General features: G+C 52.9%; 1 protein-coding gene across 1 annotated transcript; it reads right to left on the bottom strand.

The window, feature by feature from the left end:
• Nucleotides 1–776: 776 nt before the first annotated feature.
• Nucleotides 777–19146, bottom strand: LOC103179525 (arf-GAP with SH3 domain, ANK repeat and PH domain-containing protein 2). The gene is made up of 27 exons (XM_042338455.1): nucleotides 18891–19146; nucleotides 16029–16101; nucleotides 15440–15585; nucleotides 14389–14463; nucleotides 13589–13638; nucleotides 12645–12774; nucleotides 12132–12217; nucleotides 11180–11255; nucleotides 10651–10737; nucleotides 10243–10346; nucleotides 9900–9969; nucleotides 9304–9391; nucleotides 8810–8858; nucleotides 8333–8499; nucleotides 8035–8168; nucleotides 7197–7291; nucleotides 6846–7026; nucleotides 6551–6636; nucleotides 6088–6206; nucleotides 5680–5747; nucleotides 4914–5018; nucleotides 3597–3837; nucleotides 3208–3306; nucleotides 2481–2676; nucleotides 1914–1974; nucleotides 1400–1503; nucleotides 777–840 (listed from the first exon to the last, which is right to left on the bottom strand). Exons 1-27 carry the CDS (start codon nucleotides 19014–19016, stop codon nucleotides 837–839), a joined length of 2820 nt encoding a protein of 939 aa, XP_042194389.1. The 5' UTR covers nucleotides 19017–19146; the 3' UTR covers nucleotides 777–836.
• Nucleotides 19147–19861: the final 715 nt, after the last annotated feature.

Below are 19861 nucleotides of genomic sequence, written 5' to 3'. Positions count from 1 at the left end.
AGGGTCGCTTCCTGGAGAGAACGTCCTACGAAGTCCTCGATCTGGGCTGAGATAAACCTCACCCTCCACCCCACAAGGAGAGTCTTTGGTGATCGAGAGATCGAAGGTCGCTGGTACCCTGTCATGGCAGCTGGGCGATGACCTTTGGCCTCCGCACCTGGGTCACTCGGACAAGAGGTGCACGTAATCGACAGGAAACGCTCCAGATCTGGACGGGTCTCCCTCAATGTGGCCAACCTGCGGAGGATCGCATTTCAACGTGAAGGTACGTCAACAAATAATAATAATAATAATAATATTCGCAGTTGATGGATCTACAGTTTGGAACATTTTCTTGGTTCACAAAGCTACTGGAAGTCTTTTGTGGGCGAACACGGCAGCCAACTCCCGCACGTCAATTGCCCAACAAAACATCCACAGAGCGATTGAGCAATTTTTGTCTGGGGGAGAGGGGGGGCGGTTATTGGCCAGGACAACGGCAGACAAGAAATTCCCTTCAACAGTACCCCGGGGTCTTAATGTGCGCCACAGACAGGACCTTCGTCTCCGACCACGGTAGTCAGCGAAGACTGAGCTCGAAGGTGCACGATTACGACGGAGGAAAATTTTAGCGCCGTCACTGTGATGCTGAGCAAAACCCAGAGAGAGAGAGAGAGAGAGAGAGAAAGAGTCAACGAAAGAGAAAGGAAGCGCTAGAAATATCTCTGGCTCGCTCACCCCCCAAAATGGATCCTCTTCCCCCGTCACCACGATAATCTCTCCCTTGGCGAAGGTCAGCTCATCTGTGTTGTCGGCCATGCAGTCCAGGATGGCTTTGACTCGCTTCTGTTTCAGCCTCACCTGTTGTTGAGACGCAGAGAAACGAGGGGGGGGGGCAGATTTTTAAAACTCATGGCTGCAAAATATCTCTGGAACTCCACGCCCAGGTCACTCCGACTCTAGCCCCTTCCCCCACCCACCCCCTGCTTTAAAGCCCATCTTTCTGAGAGAGAGCTGGCCGGCACGCTGGGCCGAATGGCCTCTTTCTGTGCGTGAAGATCTCAGAGGGAGTGAAACGTTGGCAAAGTTCCCTTACTCCACCCGCCTCCGTTGACTGACCTAGCGGTCAGTCGGAACCCGATTGACGGATCACCTTTCCCGGGAGTAATAATTCCTTCAAAAATAATTAAAATGATAATAATTCGGTCGCTTCAATCCACGACTGTTTGTGGGGACGCTGCCGCTGTGCGCAAATTGGCTGCCGGGTTTCGCCCACAAAATAGACAGTCAATTCACGGTCAAGCTCCTTGAGACGTCTGGAAGACGTGATAAGGCGCCGTATCAAATGCAAGGGTTATTATTATAGGATTATATTACCCCGTCCGACACGGGTTAACCAGCGAGTTTGGCGAGCACTCACCCCAATGGATTTCCTGGGCAGGGGCACAGGGATGGGCGTAGTCCTGGTGACATGGGATCCTTCTCGGCTTCCTGTCCCAGAGTCGGAGCCACAGGGAACCTCTCCTGGTTAAAAGGCGGAGGCTGTGGTTCAGTCTCGTCAGCTTTCGCCCCACAAGCCTGGGGCTTGTCGGTCAGACAGAGCGAGAGAGAGAGAGAGGCAGAGAAAGAGAGTGAGAGAAAGGGGGAGTGAGAGAGAAACGGAAATTGAGAGACACATTCACACAGAGCGAGAGAGGCAGAGAGAGTGAGGGAGACACACACGCACACACACACACACACACACACACAGAGGCAGAGAGAGTAATAGAGACACACACTCAGCGCAAGAGAGACAGTGAGAGAGAAAGAGACATACATACACACACGCGCGCGCGCACGCGCGCAGAGTAAGCGAGGCAGTAAAAGAGAGAAAGAAAGAGAGTGACAGACAAAGACACAAAGAAGTTTACAGGTTGTCCGTGTGTGACATGTACCTCTCGGCATCTTCTGTGCTCCGTCCTCCCTGCTTCTTTGTTCAGCGTCGTTCTAGTCGGGCTGTCGTAATAATAATAATACTGTTTTGGGATAGTGAAATTGGCTGCTGCGTTTCACCCACAAAATACACAGTCACTCCACTTTATAGTATATCTTGTGAAGCGCTTTGAGGCGTCTCCACAATGTAATAATAATAAATAATAATAATAATAATCCTTGCATTTGATATAGCGCTTTTCACATCTTCTCGACGGCCCAAAGCGCTTCACAGAATAGACTGTAAAGTGAATTGACTGTATATTTGTGGGCGAACGCGGCAGCCAATTGCGCACAGCAATGTCCCACAAACAGTCGTAGATTGAAAATGACCAATTTATTATTGTTTTTGTTTTTTGGAGGGATTATTATTAGGCTCTGTGTGGAGTAAGGAAACTTGCCCGAGGTTTCGCCCTCTGCCTGGAATTGAACTCAGGTCTCTCACTTGCAAAGCGAGTGCTCTAACCACTGAGCTACAGGACTCCGCTGTATCAAATGCAAGGGTTATTAGTATGATTTATTCTACCTACCTGGCTGGTGAGGGTGCTGGGGGGCCAGGGAGGCTGTGCTGGGGGGCTTCGGGGAGCGATCGGGATCTGAGAACCCCCAGTGGGGGAGGGGGTGGGGGGGAGCTTCGGTGCTGTAACGAGCGGTGCTGAGAGCTTGGAGCATCAGGTACCTGATGGCTACCGGCTGCCGAGGGTCGCCAAGGAACATCAGGGCGGCCTAGAGGGAGAGAGAGAGAGAGAGAGTGTGTGAGAGAGAGAGAGAGAGAGAGAGAGAGAGAGACACACAGGGGATTTAACCCCGTCGCCAACCACCTAACGCAAGGCATTTATTTACTCGATACGTTTCTGCGTAAGAAAATAATCTGTTTACGTCAAAACGCCTCAAAGCTCTCCGGAGGGAATCGCCACTAAGTTAAACTTATTTTGTCGGTCGTGCCGTCTTTAGGGAGCGACGTTAAACCAAGGTCCTGGTCTGTCTGTTGGGGTGGATACTAAAGACCTCACAGAGCTGTTCGAAGAGCGAAGGGACTTTCTCTCTCCCCGGCCAACAATTCCCTCCCTCCCCCCCCCTCCCGCGGCCAATAAAATTGGCCACTCAATCCGTGGCTGTTTGTAGGACACCGCTGTGCGCAAACTGTCATTTCAGACATCTCAGCGACGTGATAAGGCTCTGTATCAGATGCAAAGATTATTGTTGTTGTTGTTGTTATTAACATCACCAACGGCCCCAACGAAGAGCAGTTGTTACCTGGAGCCTTGGAGGCCGTGAGACTCGTGGATAGAGGCAGTGAGGAGCCGTTCACACTGGACAGAGGCCGCTGTTTGCTCTGGAAGTCTGCGGAGCCCGCTACAGAGAGAGAGAGAGAGAGAGAGTGAGTTCACACCAGGCAGCTATTAGCTCACTAACTCACCGATCCTGCAATTGGGAATCAATTCCAGTAACCGAAATTCCGCCCCTACCCTTCTCCCCCCCTCCCCCCCACCATGTGGGACCTTCGCTGTCTGCTCCAGGCGGGAATGGCCGACAGGAATTCTAACCGTGGACCTTATTCTAAGTGAATTAATCCGCCAGGTTTGATTCCCCCACCCCCCCACCCCAGGAATCCGACCCCCATTAACGCGGTTTAAAAGACTTACACCTGGTGAAGGTTTTCACCGGCAGGGGCGGTGGGGGCATGGCGGGCGCAGAGTGGGGTGGCGATGTCCTGGGGTGGACCATGACCGTCCCGTAGGTCTCGTTGATGATGTTGGAGCCGGAGAAGCTCCAGCGATCCTTTGAGACGCCGCTGGGGCTGGGGGTGGGCAGCGGGGAGCTGGCGGGGCTCGACCAGCCCTGAGCCAGCCCCAGGGACTTGAAAGACCTTTGCAAAGGGCTGCCCTAATAGAGAGAGAGAGAGAGAGAGAGAGAGAGGGACATGGGTTAGAGCGAAGGTGACTTGTGTGATAACGGCTTTGTATCTCGGGCTTCATACAGCACCTTAAATCATGGGAGTGAGGACGTCTCAAAGCGCCTCACAGGACTTTACTGTGAAGCGTAGTGACTGTGCGCTTTGGAGGTGAATGCAACAGCCCGTTCGTGGCGCATCGACGTTCCGCAATCAGGCGCGAAATAAACGAGCGATTTTATCCAGAAGGAGGGGAGGTCGGGTGTGGGAGGGAAGAAGATGGGCGTTTTGCCCAGAAAATATAATATACAATTCACTTTACAGTATATTATTCTGTGAAGCGCTTTGGGATGTCTCGAAGACGTGATAAGGCGCTGTATAAATTGCTGTAGATTAAATGCAAGGATTATTATTATTATTATTAAGTCTGTCGGCTGGGATGTTTTTGGACATGTGTAGTGACGGGATCCTGCCATAGGATGGTGCCAAACTTACCAATAACAAGCTTTAAATTGGAAGCATTAGAATCTTTTTATCTGCATTCAATACAATAATAATAATAATAATAATCCTTGCATTTGATATAGCGCTGTTCGCGCCTTCTCGACGTCTCAAAGCGCTTTCCAGAACAAACTGTAAAGTGAATTGTCTGTATATTTGCGGGTGAAATCTCCAGCAGCAATTGCGCACAGCAGCGTCCCCGCAAACAGCTGTGGATTGAAGTGACTAATTTCTTATTGTGTTTTTTTTTCTTGAGGGATTATTGTCAGGCGTGTGGAGTAAGGAAACTTGCCCAAGGTTTCGCCCTGCCGGGAATCGAACCCAGCTCTCCGTATTGTATTAATTACAGTAATAATAATAATAATCCAGTCTCCAACTTCCAGCTGCTTTTAAGATCGTGCAGGATTCTTAAACAATCCAAAGCTGGTTCATCGGAAAGATTAACAGAAGTTTCTAAATTTAAAGAAAAAAAGACAAGCGTTTTGGGGCTCACGGGCTAAGGCCGGGTGGAATTTGGTGGCTCGGGCCGTGTGCGCAGGGCAGGCCAGGCCAGAGCACTCGCCGTTACCTCCGTGTCCTCCTCGCTCTCGTACGCGCAGTCCTGCTGCACACAGCCCCAGTCGAACTCGACATGCACCGGGGAGGTGAACCTGCCCCCCAATGCTTGCTCCACCTGCCAAACAACAACAACTTGCGATTATATGGCATCCCTCATGCGGGGGAGTGTCCCTGAGTGAGTGAGTGAGTGAGTGAGTGAGGGTGGGAGAGATTGTTAATGAGTGAGTGAGTAAATGTGTGAGTGAGAGAATGTGTGAGTGAGAGAATGTGTGAGTGAGAGAATGTGTGAGTGAGAGAATGTGTGAGTGAGAGAATGTGTGAGTGAGAGAATGAGTGAGTGAGAGAATGAGTGTGGGAGCGAGTGTGGGAGCGAATGCGGGAGCGAGTGTGGGAGCGAGTGTGGGAACGAGTGCGGGAGCGAGCGCGGGAGCGAGCGCGGGAGCGAGCGCGGGAGCGAGCGCGGGAGCGAGCGCGGGAGCGAGCGCGGGAGCGAGCGCGGGAGCGAGCGCGGGAGCGAGCGCGGGAGCGAGCGCGGGAGCGAGCGCGGGAGCGAGCGTGGGAGCGAGCGCGGGAGTGAATGTGGGAGCGAGCGCGGGAGCGAGCGTGGGAGCGAGCGCGGGAGCGAGCGTGGGAGCGAGCGCGGGAGCGAGCGCGGGAGCGAGCGCGGGAGCGAGCGCGGGAGCGAGCGCGGGAGCGAGCGAGCGGAGGTGTTCTGATCAAACTCAATGTGAGGGAGGAACGAGGACAGAGCTCGATGGACAAAACACACGACTGACCAGCTCCTCGCAGTGAACGTGGTTGAGTTTCTTTGCGATGTCCAGTGCCGTCACTCCGTCTCCATTGGCTACAATGTGAAAAACACAAAACACACACACACGCACACGCGTGTTCAACACAAACAGTCACGAACAGTGGCTTGTAAAAGGGGTCGGGTTGGCAACCCGGGTTGGTGCCAATTAACCCACCACCGCAAGGCGCCAGCGCTCAATATTTTAAGCTCATCGACAAACCCTCCCCGACCCCCCCCACACCCCACCCCCACACACACCACAAATCCGTCAGCGGTTCAACCCGCAGCGGCACAAGATGGCATACCCCCCACCACCCTACCGCCACGGCACTTTCGAACCAGCTGCCCCCAACCAGACCCAACCCCCCCCTCCCTCCTCCCCGGGCTTACTTACCTGTGTGCAGATTGGCCTTTCCTTTCAGAAGCAGCTTCAGGCACTCGAGCTTGTTGTATAGGCAGCAATAATGCACGGCTGTGTTACCGCTCACTGTCCTCACGTCCAGGTCCACACTCCTGCAAATAGCCAGCAACGAGCGGTCAGTCAGTCGGTCAGTCAGCCCGACCCCCATCCCCAGCCTCCAGCCCGACCCCCATCCCCAGCCTCCAGCCCGACCCCATCCCCAGCCTCCAGCCCGACCCCCATCCCCAGCCTCCAGCCCGACCCCCATCCCCAGCCTCCAGCCCGACCCCCATCCCCAGCCTCCAGCCCGACCCCCATCCCCAGCCTCCAGCCCGACCCCCATCCCCAGCCTCCAGTCCGACCCCCATCCCCAGCCTCCAGCCCGACCCCCATCCCCAGCCTCCAGCCCGACCCCGCCTCCAGCCCGGGGATGTGGGATTGCGGGAACGCCACTTACCCGTTCTGGATCAGGAAATCCACCAGGGGCAGCGAGCCGCTGTCAGCCATGCGAACGGACACGTGCAGCGCCGTCTCTCCTAGATCCTGGAAACCCAGGGAAAAGGTGGGAACGGTCACGCTTCTCCTCAGCGAAGAACATCCACGACGACAACAACAAATCCTCCCATTTCTCCATCGCTCACACTCCCCCTCCCCGCTCCCTTTCCTCTGCTCCTTCCACCTTGCTCCCTCCCCCACCCGCTCCATTCCCCCCACCCCCACCCCCAATCCCCCGCCCGCTCCCCCTCCCTTACCTGTCCGTCTGGCAGTACGAGTGGGGTGGAGAGATCTACTCTCTCGCTGTACATCTGCACCAGGGTCATCAGCTCCTTGTTCCTCAGAGCATCGTACAGCCTCGCCCCCCCCTCGCACAATCCCCTCCGCACATAGCGCCTCTCCATGTACTTGGCCGTAATATACTCCTTCCGAGCGTTCCTACAAGCGGATAAGGAGGACTTAGACTTGACATCGCAACTTCCCCCCCCCCCCAATTACACTGGAGTGTCAGCTTCCAAAGTCCCAACCCGGGGGGGCTCGAACCCACAATGTTCTGAACCGGGGAGGGGGGCAAAGGGGGCGGGGGCCAGAGCGCGAGCAGCACTCACATGTCATTGCTGGCGATGGGTTTGACGCCACTCGAAACGGGCAGATTGCCCTCAAACACCTCGTTGAACCTGACGTTGCCGATACTGACCGCGAGCTGGGGAGCGAGACACAGGCCGGGTTAATAATAATAATAATCCTTGCGTTCGATAAGAGCGCCTTAGCACGTGGTCGAGACGACTCAAGGTCCTTCACAGGCTACAGCGTAAAGTGTACCGACTGTGTATTTATGCGTGAAACTCAGCATCCAGCCGTGCGGAGAGCCATTTTATTGGGTTGGGGAGGGTTTGTCGGTCAGGACACCGGGAGAGACAAAAAAAAAACCCTCCCGTCTCTTTTCGAATAGCGCCGCGGGATGTTTTAATCCCCTTTCTCGACTCTCTACCCCCTCCTCGCTCCCTCCCTACCCTCCCCTCACCCTGACCATTTCCCCCCTCCTCGCTCCTCCCTTCCCTCCCCTCACCCTGACCATTTCCCCCCTGCTCGGGTCCCGACCCAAATGTCCAGCGTCTTGGGACGTCCTCCCGACGTGAAAGGCGCTCTGTAAATGCAAACTTGTTGTTGTTTATCGTCGACCAGAACAGCTACAGACGGGACTTTGGTTTAACGTCTCATCTGAAGGACAGCACCACCGACAATGTAACCTCCCCGCACCCCCCCTCCTCCCCCAAGCTCAGACTATGTGATTCCCCGTCCCCACCTGGGGTTTGAACCCTACAACTTTCTGACGTGGAGGCGAAAGAGCTACCGCTGAGTCAGGAGTTTCACGAGAGGAGCTGATCAGTTTGGGGGATGGCGGACGCGGGGAGGGAACAGTGATGCCAATCCAGAGGAACTCACCAGGAGCTCAGAGGTGCTCAGTACGTCCAGCGTGAGCGACTGAATCCTGGAGTGGTGCACACCCATCTCCCGGTGTATCCCGGAACATTCTATGCAGGTCAGGATGCCCAGATTGGTGGAGAGCCAGGTGGGGTCTGAGGAGAGATCGGAGGAGGGGGCGGAGAGGGGAGGACATCGACGTCAACTTTCAAGAGTGTGGATTCGAGTCGTCACATTTATGTTACAGGAAATTCCAGCCTCCCCTCTCCCTCTCCCCAACCAGAGGAGGACGAGCTTCCCGTAACAGGTGATCTCTTACCTGGAGCCCCACAGTCGCAGCAAAGGTCATTTCCCGCCATGGCCTTGACCTCCGCGATGACCGCTTTGGTCAGTTCCTGCACGGTGTCGCTGCAGCCGTTGCTCAGATCCCCTTTGAAGGCGTTGCTCAGTGCCTCGTCCTTGCTGTTCTGCAGCACCGACACCCACCTGTCAACAGAAACCCGGGGCTCTAGGCTGAGCAGGTGAGTGGGGGGGGGGGTTGGGGGGGGGTGAGGCGGGTGGGGGTGCGACAACTAATGTCCCCACCACCGGGGGTGGGGGGCATTGATCAGGGTGGCCTGGAGAGCCGTTCTCTATGCGGCAGTGGTGGGTGGGTGGGTGGGTGTTGTGGATTAATTTGTCCCACGGCTCAGCACTGGGGATAGCCACACACCACGAGCTCGCACACGCTCACTCTACGCGTGCTCACGCTTGCATTCTGGCGCGCGCCGTTGTGCAAGCCGCCATTTTCACTTACACTTGACACTCCTGCTCATCCTCCGCCTGAAAGTGATACGTCCGGTTGTCTGTTTGGAGCCGAAGAAGAAACGATGGTGTCAAGAGAGAGCGCGGAGAGCCCACCCCCTCAACGCCCCCCCCCACCACCACCCTCCTTGCCTCCTCTCTCACCCCCACCAGCAGCCCAACACCCAAGCCACGCTCCAATCCTCCCCCAAGCCCGAGATTTCACCCAGTCTCAATCCGTCATACAATCCCCTCTCGGCATTTAAGCTGCAGCTGAAAAATCAGTGACAAATTCTTCAATTCAGCTACAACTTGGAGGCTGTTAATTAACAAGGGCAGAAAAACAGCTGTCCAATTCCCCCCCCCACCCACATCCTCCCCTCGTGGGCTGCTGCCCTTCCCCGCACCGCCAACCTCCCCCCCCCCCCACTGCTGGATCAGCACAGAGCGGGATTCGAACCAGCGCTATTTCACAGTCCGTTTCAACGAGGCCTTAGCCTTACTCACGGGCTATCAGGTCAAAGCATCTCCTCTCCTCCGGTGACGGCCTGACCTGGCAAGTCAGCAGGTTCAGTTTGGCGGGCGGGCGGTTTATCTGCAGCAGAGAGAGAGAGTAAAGCTTCTAGGTGGCGAGCGAGCCCTGGGAGTTTCCACCGAGTTTATAATAATAATAATAATAATAATCATTGCAATTGATATAATACCTTATCACGTCATTGAGACGTCTCAGAATATACTTTAAAGTGGATTTTGTGAGTGGATTTTGTGGACGAGCCGAGGGAGCCAACTGCGCACAGCAGCGTCCCACAAACAGTTGTGGATTCAGTGACCAAATTATCATTTATTTATTTTAGAGGGATTATTAACCCCCTCCCCCCCACACACACACACACACACACAGAAAGCGATCCGCCAATCGACTAACATCCGTGCTCTTATTTAATGTTCGGTAAACAAAGACACGTGGAGTAAGGAAAATTGCCTAAGGGTTTGCCCCGCCCGGGAGTCGAACCCGGGTCCTCTCGCTTGCGAGGCGAGCGCTCTAACCTCTACTCTATGGGATTCCACTAGGGTTTCAGTCTCTCATGCTGCCGGTTACTCACCGTGCTGTGTGATATGGTGAGGTAACCGTACTTCACCCCGCACTTCCTCTTCTGCCAAACCCTGCGGATCCTGAGGGAGAGAGAGAGAGTGAGAGAGAGAGAGAGTAGAGGGGAACGCTGGCACCCGGGACATCGGGCCGAGCACAGGGGACATCCAAGACTTAACAGGAACCACACCGTTCCCACCACAGAGAACCCGATGCAAACAGAACTCTAAGCTGCCTCACAAACATGCCAGAAAGACCGGAGATCGGTTGAATTGTGTTTGGACGATGCCCGGTTTATCTGCGGCACAGAAATAGAAAGAGAGAGAGAGAGACAGAATAAAACCTCCCACTCTCACCCATCACTCTTTTTGTTCAGGAAGCCAGACTTCTCTGTGCCGTAGAGCCGGTTACCGGGCAGTGGGTGGATGCTGTAGCCGGAGTTCTTCCGATTTAAAGAATCCTGAACACAGAGAGAGGCGAAGCTTACAGATCAGTCTCTCTCACACACATACACACACACACACACAGCATCGAGCCCACAGAGCAATGGCTCAGGGGACAAACGTGGGAGGACAGGCGGAGATAGTAGGAAACAACCGGACTCTGTAACGCGAGGGGGAGTCTGTAAAGACGAGATCAAACTGGCCGAAGAGTAGGGTTTTGGCCTGAGACCCTCTGGTACATTACAGAGGATGGAGAGAGAGAGAGAGTGTTGGGAGAAAAAGAGTGTGCGAGTGTGTGTCACAAGCGCCACGACCACTGACCTCCTTCTGTTCCACCTGCAGTGCCGCTCGCAACGAGTCCCTGGTCTGCGTCAACTGTTTGCTCTCCTCGTCCTGACACTGCTTGAGCTGTGGAGTCACAAGGGGTTAATCACCGCCTGTCACACGTCGGGAATCAGAAATACAGGAGGACGAGAACTCAGGGACGGGGGCAATGGGTGGGGGTGTAGATAAGATAAATATAAACTATGCTTTTCACAGGCTGAGACCTGGTGGAATATTAGACCTCTTTGCATGTGCACACAAAAGAGTCCACAAGCACACACAGTGCACACACAAGTGCATGCACTCCAGCACACACACAAGCACGCATACATACACTCAAGCACGCAAGCACACACAGACACACATTCACATACACAGACACACACTCACATATACACAAGACACACACACACACTCACATACATACTGATGTACTCTCACACACACAGACATACACTCAAGCACGCACGCACACATGGACACACACACACACCTCCCCGCCACTCCCTGTGTCACCAGTCCTCACCGTGTGGACAGTCGTGGCTAGTTTTTCCACAAACGGCGACAGACTTTCAGCTGCCTTGAGACCGTCCTGAAAAAAACTTCACACAAAGCGCGAGGCTGAGTCAGCAAGACATTATTTCCATAAATTACCTTCAGAGCAAATATTTTACACGGTTACAAAAATGCCTCCGAGATAATAATAATAATAATAATAATCCTTGCATTTGATATAGCGCTTTTCATGTCGGGAGGACGTCCCAAAGCGCTTCACAGAACACACTGTAAAGTGAATTGACTGTATATTTGTGGGCGAACGCGGCAGCCAATTGCGCACAGCAATGTCCCACAAACAGTCGTAGATTGAAAATGACCAATTTATTATTGTTTTGGTTTTGGAGGGATTATTATTAGGCTCTGTGTGGAGTAAGGAAACTTGCCCAAGGTTTCGCCCTCTGCCTGGAATTGAACTCAGGTCTCTCACTTGCAAAGCGAGTGCTCTAACCACTGAGCTACAGGACTCCAGAGATCCACAGGGAATAGTGAGGCGAAGTGAGCAACGTCTCACAAAGAGCCGTGAAGTGAATCTATTCGGGGGATTGTCAGCCCGGACACTCTCTCCTCTTTTCCGAGAGCACCGCGAGATCTTTATCGCCCAACAGGGCACAGTTGGGAAGTTCGAGTAAATGTCCCAAGAGAAGCATCTCTGACAATGTGCTGCTTGCCTCTCACCTCTCACCCCCCAGCTCTGCACTGGAACGTCAGCCTAACTGGGAGCTTAGAAGTGGGAGCTTGAACCCACAACCTCTCCTCTCGCCTCGGAGGGGAGAGGCCGAGTAGGGCTAAAGTACTCTTTCGCTTCCCGAATTGACAATCCTTTTTTTTTAAAACCTCAACCCTAATCTTAAACCAGACCCTAACCCCCTCGCCAGCTATAAACAACACCTTTCTCCCTCCCCGGGGAGAGAGAGACTCACTTTTGCTGTGCGTGGAAATACTTGATGAGACTCTGAAGGAGATCAGGACCTTCTCGAACCTTGATCTCGTTGACTTTGAGAAGATACTGCAAACGAGGCAGAGAGAGGCAAACATTAGCACATCACATGCCTCATTTTCTCCCTCTCCCTCCTCCGCCCCTCAAAATACACCAATGAACCTCGGAACATTCAGTAGTGGAGTTGAAAAAAAAACATACGTGAAATGCGTATTTTGTGAGCGAAACATGGAAGACAATTGCGCACAGCAGTCAGTTGTGGATTGAGTGTGACCAAATTTATTTACTTTTTTTCGGGAGGGATTATTATCCCCGCAAATCAATCCGTCAACCGACTAACAACCAGGTTCCTATTGACTGCGAGGCAAACAGTGCAACGTGGATTAAGATGCCTAAGGTTTCGCTCCACCCAGGAATCGAACCGGGGTCCTCTTGCTCGCGAGGCAAACCATTACGCTACAGGGCTCCACAGATATGCATGTGACCGGCGTCTCACCTCACACATGTGGAGCTGGAAGATTCTGCGCTCTTTCTCCACGTCGTCTGTGACCTCGGCGGGGCTGAGCTCGGCTCGGGTCAGTCCCAGCTGTTTGGCTCGGTCTTTCTTCTCCTTCTCGATCTTGGCGCTGGGTAAACAACACGGGGAGAGGGAGGGGAGACCGTCACACAGACTCACAGACACCCAGAGCCACTAGCTCTCTCCAGGGGGAATTTAACAAAAAAATGAGTCGGGATCGAATACCGGTTCGTGCTGAGATTGGTGGTCTCAACCAGGGTCGGGGCAAAGTCGGCCAGGTTTCCTGCTCCTGGTCCATTTACAGGACCTTCTACCGGCTATGTCTCTATGTGTGCATGTGTATGTTTAGCAGTCGGGTACCTACAGCGCTCTCTTTTGACTGTGTGCGCGTGCGAGCGTGTGCATTGCCTGCATGCGTGGGTATGGCAGCTGAGAGAGGAGAGGTCACGTTCGTTTGTGGTGCGCTCTACAGTTGACACTCTGCCAACAGTCACATGGACATTGGCCTCTCGGACGGGGAAATGGGAGGTTGGCAGTGCTCACTGAGCCAGGCACCCAACACAGGTCATACCCACTGCCGCAGAGGGAGGGGAATCGTTAGCAAACGTCCTTGTTAATAATTACAAACTCCGGGGTTTGGTTCCAGCTGCGTTTCACTTACTGGAAACATTCGGATCTCAGAAGCCTAATATTTGCTTTCGGAAAAAAATATGAGCCAAAATGCAAATACACATATAGTGAGACAGAGACACACACACACACACACACACACAGACACACACACACGTAGAGAAAGACAGAGAGAAAGACACACACATACATGTAGAGACATACATACAGACAAAGAGACACACACACGGGTACAAACACACACACAGACAGAAACACACACGCACGGGCGCAAGTGTCTAACGTCTACTTACACTTTAGCCTCGTGCTCTTTCCACGCTTTCTCAACCAGCTTCTTCGGGTCCTGTAAACATGAAGAGAGGCCCGGTTTATTTCCAGCCCGGAGGAGCGCGGCTCGGACTGGCCGTCTGCTGTGTTGTTGGAACAACACAGGCCCGGAACGACTCAAAGCCATTTGCAGTGCATCACCGCAGAGGGTAACCAGCGCCCCCGTCCACATCAGTGTTGGCATCGCTCCAGGCAACTGCAGGTGCCAGGCCAAGACTGGCAGCTTTTATTGGCACCGACTCCAAAACACACTGCCAGTGTCAACACACACTCACACACACAGATATACACACACACTCACACACACAGATATACACACACACACTCACACACACAGATATACACACACACACTCACACACACAGATATACACACACACCACAGATATACACACACACACCACACAGATATACACACACACTCACACACACAGATATACACACACACTCACACATACACACACAGATATACACACACACACACACAGATATACACACGCACTCACACAGATATACACACAAACACACTCACAGACACACACACATACACACCACACACACTAACGCACACAGACACACACTCACATACACAAGACTCACACTCACATACAGACACTAACACACACAGACACACACTCGCGTACACACACACACACTCACATACACACTGACATACTCTCGTACACACAGACACATACAGAAACACGAGGCAGCAAAAAAAAAATCAATGGGCTTTTGAGAAAAGCAAACTAAAGCGAGAGACTGACCCCTTTGCCTTCCTTCAGGTCTCCCTTCAGTAAAGTGTCGAGCGGGAATGCGATGATATTATTCATGTTCTGAATCTATAAACGGAAAGAGACCACATCAGGTTAACCAGGGGCCGTGCCGAGCCAGACACCGGGAACAGATCTGTGGAGTCCTGTAGCTCAGTGGTTAGAGCACTCGCTTTGCAAGCGAGAGACCTGAGTTCAATTCCAGGCAGAGGGTGAAACCTTGGGCAAGTTTCCTTACTCCACACAGAGCCTAATAATAATCCCTCCAAAAAAACAAAAAAATAATAAATTGGTCATTTTCAATCTACGACTGTTTGTGGGACATTGCTGTGCGCAATTCGCTGCCGCGTTCGCCCACAAATATACAGTCAATTCACTTTACAGTATATTCTGTGAAGCGCTTTGGGACGTCCTCCTGACGTGAAAAGCGCTATATCAAATGCAAGGATTATTATTATTATTATTATTATCTGCCGAGCGCCTGACAGGATCCGAGGGGCAATACAATACAAAATGACATTTGTACAGCGCCTTTTATGTCGTGAGGACGTCCCAAGGCGATGGACAGTCAGGGACCCGAGCTGGGGGGTGCTGGGATCGGGGAGGGTGGAGGGCACGGAGGGTAGGAGAGGTGCCCGAAGGCACGGTCGAAGAGGAGGCTCTTGAGACGTGTCTTCAAGAAGGCAAGGGATGGGGGCGAGACGAAGGGAATGTGGGCTGGAGTACCAAAGGGTGGGGGCAGAGAGGTTGAAGGCCCGACCGCTGATGGTGGGGCGCAGGCTGGGCTGGGTGGGGGGAACGCTACATCCTGCTAAGTGGAGGGCAGACCACGCACGGATTCCTGTGCAAAAAAATCTCAGGTGACCTTCAACCCTCTCCCAGGGAATGGATAGTACACTCCGCACGGGCATGAACTGCCACACGAGCACAATCTTTGAGCCGAGACCCACCCACCCGGTCTGAAATTCCACCCAGTCAGACGCCAGGCGACTATTCTATCTTAATATTCAAGCAGGCGCACGGCCGTGGGATGGAGGGGCCTCACCAGGTTCTTGAAGAGCGCAGTGACCTCTCGGGTGAAGACAGCGAGGTTCAGGAAGCCCGTGGACAGCTCGTTCTTGTTCTGAGCCAAATGATGGCTCCCAAACTGCTCCAGGGCTTCGATATACTGTTCTTCGTTCTCCGTGTGGGCTAAGGACGAGAGAACGAGAGAGTGTGAGAGAGAGTGAGGAGAGAAAGAGGAGAGAGAGAGAGAGAAAACGAAAGGAACCAGATTTGATTCCCAGGCAGGATAAAACCTCAGGCAAGTTTCCTCACTCCAGGCGCCTCTGTCTATTTATTTAGCAGTAAGTAGGAACCCGATTGCGAGTTGATTGGCGGATGGCTTTCTGGGGATAATGATCCCTCAAAAATGTGGTTAATCAATCCACGACTGATTGTGGGGCACTGCTATGCGCAACTAACTGCTGCGTTTCGCCCATATGATAGAGTCAATCCACGTTACAATATATTCCGTTAAAAACGCTTCAAGACATCGCAACAATGCGATACGGTGCTATATAAAAATGCAAGGATTGTTATTATTATTATGACCCGAGTTTTATGTAACGGTTGCTCCAACACTGGGAACTTACAGAGTCCAGACGAGTGGATGGCTTTGACAAGCTTCTTCATCCTCTGTAAAATGGCCTGGTCAGCCTCCAGCGACTGCGAACAGGAAACGGGAGAGGATTAGAGCTGTGTCAAATGTGAGGTTTAGTCCTTATTCTCTCTCACCCCATCTCACCCCTCCATCTCATCCCTCCCATCTCACCCCTCCATCTCACCCCTCCCATCTCACCCCTCCCATCTCATCCCTCCCATCTTGCCCCTCCATCTCATCCCTCCATCTCACCCTCCCATCTCATCCCTCCCATCTCATCCCTCCCATCTCGCCCTCCCATCTCGCCCACCATCTCACCCCTCCGATCTCACCCCTCCATCTCATTCCTCCCATCTCACCACTCCATACCTGGGATCATTCCCAGTGTATTCCCTTTCAGTCCAGGTATGACAACCCAGTCCCCAGTTCCTGGGATATCAGGAGCTCTGTGCGCTCTCCGGATCACTCAGTGAAACAATCACTGGGATCGTGTTTTACAGGAAGTCTCTGCTTGTATAGAAGCCCAGAGAGAAGCTGGAGAGTGTAATCTGACATCTGAATCGTGCTTTTGAGCCGAAAAAAGAAAAACGACAGCTGGATTTGATGTGTGGTTGCGAAAAACTGACTAGAAAAAATCGCCGACATCCTCCGCTTTGCCAGCTCTGGGCCGATTCAAATCTCCACCCTCTCCCCCACACACTTTCCCTCCTTCCCCCACCCCAACCCCCCCCACCACCACCTCTCACTCTCTGGAACGAACGGTCTTCTGAAATTCCTCTCTCTCGCACTGCTCCCAACTCGGTTCCCAATCGGTCTCTGTTCTCTCTGTAAGTGCATTCGTGATGGAGAAAGGACTCATGAAGTGGGGCGATGAGAGAGGCTTGAAGTTCCTCTATCCTCCCCCTCTTACCCACCCACGTGCTGTGCTGGAGTAGACAGCAAGCTTGGCAACCCCACCACTGGGGCTTGAACCCACAACCTCCTGACTCAGAAGCGATAGCACGGCCAACAAGAGAAAGGGGAGAAAAGGAATGGGAAAAGGGGAAGGAATTAAGAGCAGACGGGGCGTCCCCTCAGCGATCCAGCTATCTGCGTCAGGATGGGACGGGATCGGGTTGCGACGCTTTTATACGTCGCCCGTCACGCGAAGGGCGAGACTGGACTCCGCAGCGTGAGGAAGAGGAAGCGAGGACAGAGGAGAGAGAGAATCCTCTCTCAGACAGGCCTGTGCAGCTCTGAACCCTTTGGGTTGCTTTGATGGGTGTGACATGTTTTGATCGCTGCAACCGAGCTGGAATAAACCATGATGTGACCGATTGCAGCCCCAACAGTAGTGAGTCTGTTCTATATTACAGACAGGTGTGTCACAGCTTCCTTCCCGTGCCTCTCTGGAAAGATGAGGCCAGTGGAACAAATTGCAACCCAAAGCGCTCCACGAGATATACTGTAAAGAGTAGTGACTTGTGTATCTTGCGGGTGAAACGCGGCAGCCGATTGCAACGTCCCACAAACAGCCATGGAGTGAGCAACCAATCTTATGGGTGAGTGGGGGTGGGGGGTGGGATTGTTAGCCAGGACACCGGGAGAGAGAAACTCCCTTCGCTTTTCGAATAGCGCCACAGGATCCTTAACGTCCCCTGAGCAGCCAGACGGGACCTTGGTTTAACGTCTCATCCAAAGGACGAGACTATTGGGACAATCCCAGTAATGTTCAGACAGTCGTTAAAGATCCCCATGCGGCCGTTGGAGAAAAGAAGGGAATTCCTCCCGGCGTTCCCGACCTACGACCCCCCCCCACCCACCCGGGTAAATCGAGGAACGTGGCTGTGAGCGAACCGGCCAGCACGGTTGCCGACAGAATACACAGTCACTACACTTGACAGCGCGGCCCTTTTGTACCGTTTCTGGATCCAGTGCAGGGGTTAATACTACGATACTGTCTGCGGTTGTTTGCCGGAGCCTTTCTGGCACTGGATCGGCCCAAGGAAGGGGTTAAACAATCCCACAAGTCCAGGGCTCAGATTTCTGTCTTCTCTCCTGATAAACAAGGTGACAACTTGCACTCGCTCACGCACACTCACTCGCTCGCTCGCTCACTCGGAAGTGTTCCCAGCGACTTCTGTTGTTGTCTCACTCACTCACTCACTCCAAACCTCACTCACTCTCACTCACTACGAAATTGATCAGACGGTTCCTGCACTTGGTGGAAGTCTATCTCCTCCTAAACACTAATACTACTACTACTACTACTAATAGTAATAATAAACCTTGCGTTTGATACAGCGCCTTCTCACGTCTTCCAGACGTCTCAAAGCGCAGCGCAGAATATACCGTCAAGTTAATTTGCTGTATATTTTGTGAGCGAAACTTGCTCAAAGCGGCAAAGGCGGAGAGGGAGAGGGAGGGAGAGAGAGAGAGAGAGAGAGCGTGTGTGTGTTTAGCAGAAAGCTGCAGTTAAGTTACACTCCTCTGGTATAAAGTGGTCAAGAGTAAAAGTGGTCTACAGTGAGGCTCAGTGATCCTTATAAACAGGTTTCACTGCTTGAACCTCCCTCCCCCTCTTTCTCTCTCTCTCTCTACTTCTCTCTCTACTTCTCTCACTACTTCCCTTTCTCCTTCCTTCCCATTTTCTCTTTCGTTCTCTCTCTCTCTCCCCTTCATTCCTTCCCTGTCTCTCTCTCTCTCTCTCCCACTCCTTCCTCTGCCTCTCTCTCCCTTCCCTTCTCCTCCTCTGTCTCTCTCCTTCCTCCCCACCCCTACTCTCTCTCTCTCTCTCTCTCTTTCTTTCTCCCTCTTTCTCCCTGGTCCTCTTCCACTCCACTTCGTCTCTGTGGTTTTTTTTTGGGTACCTTACCTCTTCCAGCACAGTCACTGTGTTCCTGCAGTTAATCATCTTGGAGGTGAAGCTGGAGGTGATGGGGGAGCCCAGATCTTGGAGGGTCTCACTCACAAAGTCTGGGTTGCTGATGAACTCTGGCATCTTGTCTGGGGAACAGAGAGGACAGAAGTTGAGAGAAAGAAAGAGAGAGATAGAGAGATCCAGGTGTCTGGCAATCCCTTTTGCAACTGAAGAGAAACTGACTCTAACCCCCACCAGTCACATACACAGCCTCTGGAGAGTTTTTTTCTCTCTCTCTCTCTGTCTGCAAAACTTCTGCCAAACTAATCACGTGAATACAATCTCAGCAAAAAAAAATATAGTGAGCTGCTCCTACTGCCTCCAGCTGAGCTGTGTTTGTATGTGTGTGGAGTGCACAGGTCACTGGAGAAACATTGCCAACCCACATGACAGCCCAAATTTGTGATGTGATTCACCACCACTCCCCACCACCCAAACCCTCTCCCTCCCTACAGCCGAGGAAAACTTTCACGACCCTTCTGCTCGCTCTTTGGTCGCTGCCGCGCTCCAGCCTCCCCTTCTCTCCCTCCCGCTCCCAACTCCCAACTCCCAACGCGCGCCATTTCAAGTTACTCAATGATAATTAAAATCCTCGCGTTGGATTCAGCGGCTTATCGCGTCGTCGAGACGTCTCAAAGCGCCTTCACGCTGCAACTGTGTGTGTGTGTGTGGTGTGTGTGCGTGTGCGGTGGGGTGGGGGGGGGTTGTGTGTTTTGCGGGACAAACACGGCAGCCAGTTTGCGCACGGCCAGTGCAAGGATTGTTATTAATGATTATTATTAAATGCAAACGCGAGGATTTGGTTTGGGTTGAAGGGAGCTCCGAGTCGCTACCCAGCGTGAGGGGGTTCTACACAAATGCAAGTTGTTGTTGGTTTGGTTTGAAACAGAAAGGAGTCAGGATTTGTAGTTTCTGACCGTTCTGCT

The sequence above is a fragment of the Callorhinchus milii genome, unplaced genomic scaffold (genome assembly GCF_018977255.1).
Source record: "Callorhinchus milii isolate IMCB2004 unplaced genomic scaffold, IMCB_Cmil_1.0 Scaffold10, whole genome shotgun sequence".
In the NCBI taxonomy this organism is placed as follows: Eukaryota; Metazoa; Chordata; class Chondrichthyes; order Chimaeriformes; family Callorhinchidae; genus Callorhinchus; species Callorhinchus milii.
Note: the sequence above shows the minus strand (reverse complement) of the source record. Positions and strands in the feature narration are given on the sequence as shown.